The sequence below is a fragment of the Callorhinchus milii genome, unplaced genomic scaffold (assembly GCF_018977255.1).
Source record: "Callorhinchus milii isolate IMCB2004 unplaced genomic scaffold, IMCB_Cmil_1.0 Scaffold2, whole genome shotgun sequence".
Taxonomy (NCBI): domain Eukaryota; kingdom Metazoa; phylum Chordata; class Chondrichthyes; order Chimaeriformes; family Callorhinchidae; genus Callorhinchus; species Callorhinchus milii.
In genome coordinates, this window is record NW_024704743.1 from 109,445,134 (window position 1) to 109,451,133 (window position 6,000).

A 6,000-nucleotide genomic window follows, 5' to 3' on the forward strand; every position below is an offset into this window, starting at 1 on the left:
GGAATTAATCTAAGACAAAGTGATGCCAGTTGACCAAAATCAATGTGTGTGTGTGTCCTGTAGCCTCCCTTCTACAGTCGTGATACTGCAGAGATGTACGAACACATTCTTCACAAGCCTTTGCAGTTGAGGCCTGGGACAAGTAACTCCGCCTGCTCTATCCTGGAAGGGCTGCTCGAAAAAGACCGGCAGAGAAGGCTAGGAGCAAAAGAAGATTTTGTAAGAACTTCTCTTTTTTAAAAAAATGACAGTAGTTTTTTTAATAGAATGATGTTGCTGCACAGTTAATTTTAGCATTTTGTTAGACCGGGATTGTTAACCAAACACTTTGCCGTGTAAGGGTCATTTGAGAATAGACATTATTTGCTGAAATCTCGTGGTCATTTGATCAAAAGATGGAGTCGTATTAATTTGCGGAGCTATCGAGTTTGTCAATATGATGCTATGTACTTGGCGTTTCTTTGTAACTCAATCATCTGAAATAGAGAATCTCCTGGTTTCCCACCCTGCCTTCCCAATCCTTCCTACTCCTTCCTACCCAGGTGTAACAATCACACCTGGAAACTGGACTCTGCAGGGAACTCACTTTTGCTATTGGATTCATATGCTTTGCAACAAATTATACTAATCAACATTGCATTTGCAGCTGTAGCAATACATTTCAGTGATCGTTTCAATGTCTACTTTGCTGCTGCGACATGGACCTTTTTCTTGACTTGCCTTTTTTAACAATGTTACCTTTATATAAGAATCAATGTTATTTTAGTACCATTTAGACATTACTCACTTTCCTCAACTTTAAACTATCTGTCCAGTTACTAAAGTTTCTCCAGATCTCTAAAATTCTATCCCTTTCTTTTGAACACCCTCTGTTTTTCTGCTACGTTACTTGATGGTATTCTGCAGACTTTTAAATATTGTGATACTCTGAGGGACCTACCTTCCCAGTTAAAATGCTGCTGCTGTTGCTCACATCTATTAGTTTCCCATGATTTATCCAACTTCTTATCCAATTTATAACCTTCTTGTGCAAGAGAGTTTACTTTCATCCCGAAAATTATGTTTTCTTCCCTTCAGGTCCCAGATTTTCAACCAAACCAAATATGGTTTCTTTTCATAGAGAATGTGAAGAGAGGAGTATTTTTTAGATGGAAGCACCTGCAAATCACCTTAACTTCTAAGATTCTCTCAGTATATGCAGCTTTAATGTACTTTTTAAATCCAAAATGAACTTGATGGCTGGCTAGGTTTCGCTTCTTGTATGCTGAACAACTCTATTTCACAGTGGGGTTTAACATCTGTAATTCAGTTTACTTGAGAAATATGTAATTAGCAAATCTCTAAAACATCTCTAAAAAATGCATTGAAGAGTGAATTCTTGCAATCTGCAGCATCAAATATGCCAAACAATACATTCTTCACTCCATTCAGTGTTCTAGAAATGTGATCATTTTATAGAAATCTGTTAAATAGCACAAATTAGACACAAGTGTACAAATTGCCTCAGTTCAGTTACTTTCATGCAAATCTGCACTGATAAACTCAAATCCTGAACCTTGACCTTTACGTGCATTTTAGTTATGATTTTTAATACAACTTTTGAAATGTTTTTAAAATGTGCAGCAAAAAGACAAAAACTCGCAACAAATGAGGAGGGAAAGCTTAATTTGTTTAATATTCCGACACACTCAAATGAAATTTAGCAAACAACTCTGTATAGATGTTTAACTATTGTTACTTTTAATGTTGCACAATTTGCTGTTCATTGATTTGCAATGGTTTTTCACTCTTCCAGGCTGAAATCAAATGCCATCCCTTTTTTGATCTTATCAACTGGGAAGACCTGGATCAGAAGGAAATTCCTCCACCCTTTAATCCCAGTGTGGTATGTAACTCATTAATGATCCAGATAAACTAAGACAATGATGTCTGATATGAAATGTGAAAAAAAGATAATAAATTTAACAACATTAATAATTTGTGTTTTAGGCGGGACCTGAAGATCTACAGAATTTTGACCCAGAGTTCACAGAAGAACAGGTTCCACACTCCATCTGCCAGTCTCCTGACCGGTCAATAGTTAACGCCAGTGTTTTAGAAGCTGACGATGCATTTATTGGCTTTTCGTACGCCCCGCCGATTGAAGATTCGTTCTTGTAATGAACACGTTCACGAAACACTGAGTAATTGCGCTTATATAGGAAACAAAGTACTTAACAGCAGGAAATGAAAACTTGATCCAGCCTAAAGCCATCCAGATGTGGACTTATGATTCTGCAACACAACTATCTGCATGCCTTAAATGAAGCTTGTAGCATTTGGGTCAAAGGAAACAAGTGAGCACACAACCTTTTTTAAAAGAAAAGAAAAACTATAAGAAAACTCTACATTCCATGAGCAGTCTATTAATGATCCAAATATTTAATTGCTTTTACTTTTTCAAGGCACGAGACTCAAAGTGACTCAGCTTTAAGGACAATCTGCTTGTGAAATAAGACCTGATTATTTTGGGGGGGATTATGGGTTTGTTTGTGCAAATCGTTGAGTTAGTTTCTTGTCAAAATAATATTGTTATGCTATGTGCCATAGATTTTCTATATTGTGGGCACGGGGCGGCCAATATTGGATAATTAATGTTGGAGAAATATGTGGTTATACTGTTTCTTTCTCAAGAGTTAATGTTCTATTGCGTCCAAACTCAGCACCATCATATCTCGAAATGTCACACAAATCACTTTGTCATACGAGCAAAGGAAAAGGAATTATCTTTCCTCATCCCTTGATATGCCATAAGGTCAAAGTCTACCGGGTTTGGTCACAGCTTTCCCCTGTCCTGACACTATGATCCATTCGGGTTTTCTCTGTGAATAGACGTGTGTTGAGGATGTAGATTACAGTACTTGAATAAGGGAGGAAGGTTTCACAGCTACTCAGGTTAGAGATATGAAGCTGTTTTCAAGTTCTTCAATGTATATTGGTTAAAGAACCTGTTCAGTACAAATTTGTTGTTGTACCTGTTGTAAAACGTTCATTTTGTTCTGCAAAAGTTTATTGGAAAAGTACAGATCTGCAATTACTGTTGCTTAATTGGGTGAAACTGCTACTTTTGTGATATTTAACTTAGTGCAGTTTGTTTGAGATGAAGATTATATATATATATATGAATATATTTATATACAGAATAACTGGATTGCACATGTTTAAAATAATCCAGGTGACATATTATAATTTTAAATATGTAAAATGTTGGTAGCTTGACTTTGTACTGTGCTGTTTTACAAGTAAATGAGGATTCAAGGTTGCTTCAATGAAGGAGTTATAAAAACTAGGTAAGGACTTTTTATCCCATTTAGTCAGCTGGTTTTGTTAACTGTTTGCTTCCACAATTCTCTGCATAGCAAGTTCTTCATATTGACCAGATTATCCAAGAGACTTTGAAAACAGAAATAATGGGATGTTTTCTTCAGAGGGTTAATAAAGAAAATGATCAGCAAATCCTCTTTCACTAATCTCTCAACTACCTCCTCTTTCCCCAACCTAATGGCTGATTACAAGGGGCAATTATTAGATGTTTGGGAGTATATACCCCCATCTATGTCATCAGTTATGCATAGCACTTATTGGAGCTTAATAGGGCTCAACAATTAATATTTATTACAGTCCAAAGTCATCATAATCATACCTTGTATGGGGGAGGGAAAGAATGAGAAAAGGAGAGTGGGATGAGGGTTGAGAGATGAATGCAAGAAAATTTGCATCTAATTTTTGTAACCATCTCAGGAAACATTTATCTCTATTTCTGTGCTAAATATGAAGTAAAACTTTTATTGGAAGTGCTAAATGCTGTGTATGTGCAAATGACAATCGTGCGCCACAGTGGTAATTTGTGAGCTCCTGTAAATGGGAATAACCCACCATAACCTGTCTGAAGATCACCAAGACAGCGTAGTCTGACTGGCTTTATTAAACAAGGCAAATGCATTTAGTCTGACCATTAGCATCCATTTTAAAAGGGAGAGAGGGAACCAACTTGGATTCACACTTCAACATCAATCTGTATCTACATTCACTGCCAGGGAAACGGTATGAGCTCCACAAGTGATACATTATGGGACCACATATTATTGATCAGAATGCTGATCCTGGGCAGATTTGTTATCGTTAATTACTTGGAGCTGGGAGTTTGAACATGTTGATTTGAGGTTGGTGAGAAGGAAGGAGAACTTAACTATTTTACTATTAGTAAAACAGAATTTGCAGATCATTTTCTTTATTAACCGACTGTTCATTTGACATTTCCCTGAACCAGTTATGTAGTTTTAGCTGGTTAGACTCCATGAGTAGCTCAGTGCGTGCTCTGAAGTCACCAAGGCTCTTGCCAACCTGGCCTTATAATCTCTGGAATTAGGTACAGAGAATGTGTCCCTCTGGGAAGATATCGCACATTTCATTCCAATACATGGTAATTTCCATGAATAGGTGGGATACATGGAAATCTGTTTGGTTTGGATACTCTTGAGCATGGTGATGGGTTTTCGCGTGTATTCGACACCCTGGTGACCAAAACAAAAAGCTCTCCTTCAAATATCTTGGCGTTGAAAGTTGTATCTCAGCTGTCAGCAAACACTGTATAGAGATAATATCTTCTGTGCCTGATTCTATAAGTTTAGAAAAAGTGATTTTTCAGCACATGGCAGTAAATTGTTTGTCTCCAAATCATCCAAAACAGCATCTGTTGCTACTCGCGTTATTGCTTCCATTTAGGTGATGTGAAATAATAATGTAATAGTTCACTGTAAAATATGGTGTAGGCAAATGTCAAATAAAACAGCAATGTTTGAAATTCTTCGTATTGTCATTTCCATGACAAGTCTTCATACATTCCCTTCAGAAAAACCCTATTTTCCAATTTACGCTTAGAACACCACAAGTGGTGTCCTGTAGCTCAGTAGTTAGAGCACTCGCTTTGCAAGTGAGAGACCTGAGTTCAATTCCAGACAGGGCGAAACCTTGAGCAAGTTTCCTTACTCCACACGCCTAATAATAATCCCTCCAAAAACAATAATAAATTGGTCATTTTCAATCTACGACTGTTTGTGGGACATTGCTGTGTGCAATTGGTTGCCGCGTTCGCCCACCAATATACAGTCAATTCACTTTAGATTATATTCTGTGAAGCGCTTTGGGACGTCTAGAAGACGTGAAACGCGCTATATCAAATGCAAGGATTATTATTATTAAGTATACGAGTGGGCAGCCAATTACTTGTGCTGTGCGAGAATGGGAAGCTGACACAATGAGGATATAACTGAATCATTTCAGTTTGTAAAAACTTTTTTTCTTTTACATCCCATTGGGCATAACGCCATCTCATGACTATTTCCTCAGCTGCCCTTGGTAAAAGCCCCCCTGAGTCTCTCACAGATGGCCTCTCATCCTCACAAACATCCTTCTTTCAGCCACTATGCCCCGAAACTCTGGAACACTCTCCCTCAATCCCTCCGCCTTGCCCTCCCCTTTTTCAAGTCCCACCTGAAAACCTTTTTCGACCATGTTTACGGTCACACCCCCCCCCCAGCTCGGAGTCAGGTTCTTTCTTTCCCGCCCTATATCCCAGTAATCTTGATGCAGCCATCGAGCTGCTAAACAGCTGTTCCCCTTGTTAGAATATACACTTTTTGTATAATGTTAGAACCATAATAGATGTTGCGAACGGGTTAACTTTTAAGTTAAGTGTGTTGTGGGCAGCTGGACTGAAACTCCCTGCACGTACACGAGATAACGGACAGTCTCAAGGACAGTGTGTTTGTGTGTGAGGCACGTACACCCCATGAGATGTTCACGTGAACCCGGCATGATTTCGACCAGATGATCTAATGTCTGCACCATGATTGGATGAACATTGGTATAAGAGTTCCGATAACTTTGTGTATGGAGCCATCCCGGGTCGCGGAGACAAGGATACGGGAGATGGAGCCGTCGCGGAGACAAGGATACGGG

At 38.5% G+C, this 6,000-nt stretch overlaps 1 protein-coding gene across 6 annotated transcripts in view; it reads left to right on the forward strand.

Annotated features, from left to right (window-relative positions):
- Positions 1-4,846, forward strand: part of sgk3 (serum/glucocorticoid regulated kinase family member 3) — a 68,197-nt gene extending 63,351 nt beyond the window's left edge. For all 6 annotated transcript variants that reach the window (XM_007896757.2, XM_007896754.2, XM_007896756.2 and 3 more), the window contains 3 exons: positions 64-219; positions 1,796-1,885; positions 1,990-4,846. In XM_007896757.2, the coding sequence (XP_007894948.2) occupies positions 64-219; positions 1,796-1,885; positions 1,990-2,160 (417 nt within the window). In that variant the 3' untranslated portion in view covers positions 2,161-4,846. The remainder of the gene's footprint in view (positions 1-63; positions 220-1,795; positions 1,886-1,989) is intronic.
- The last annotated feature ends 1,154 nt before the right edge of the window (positions 4,847-6,000 follow it).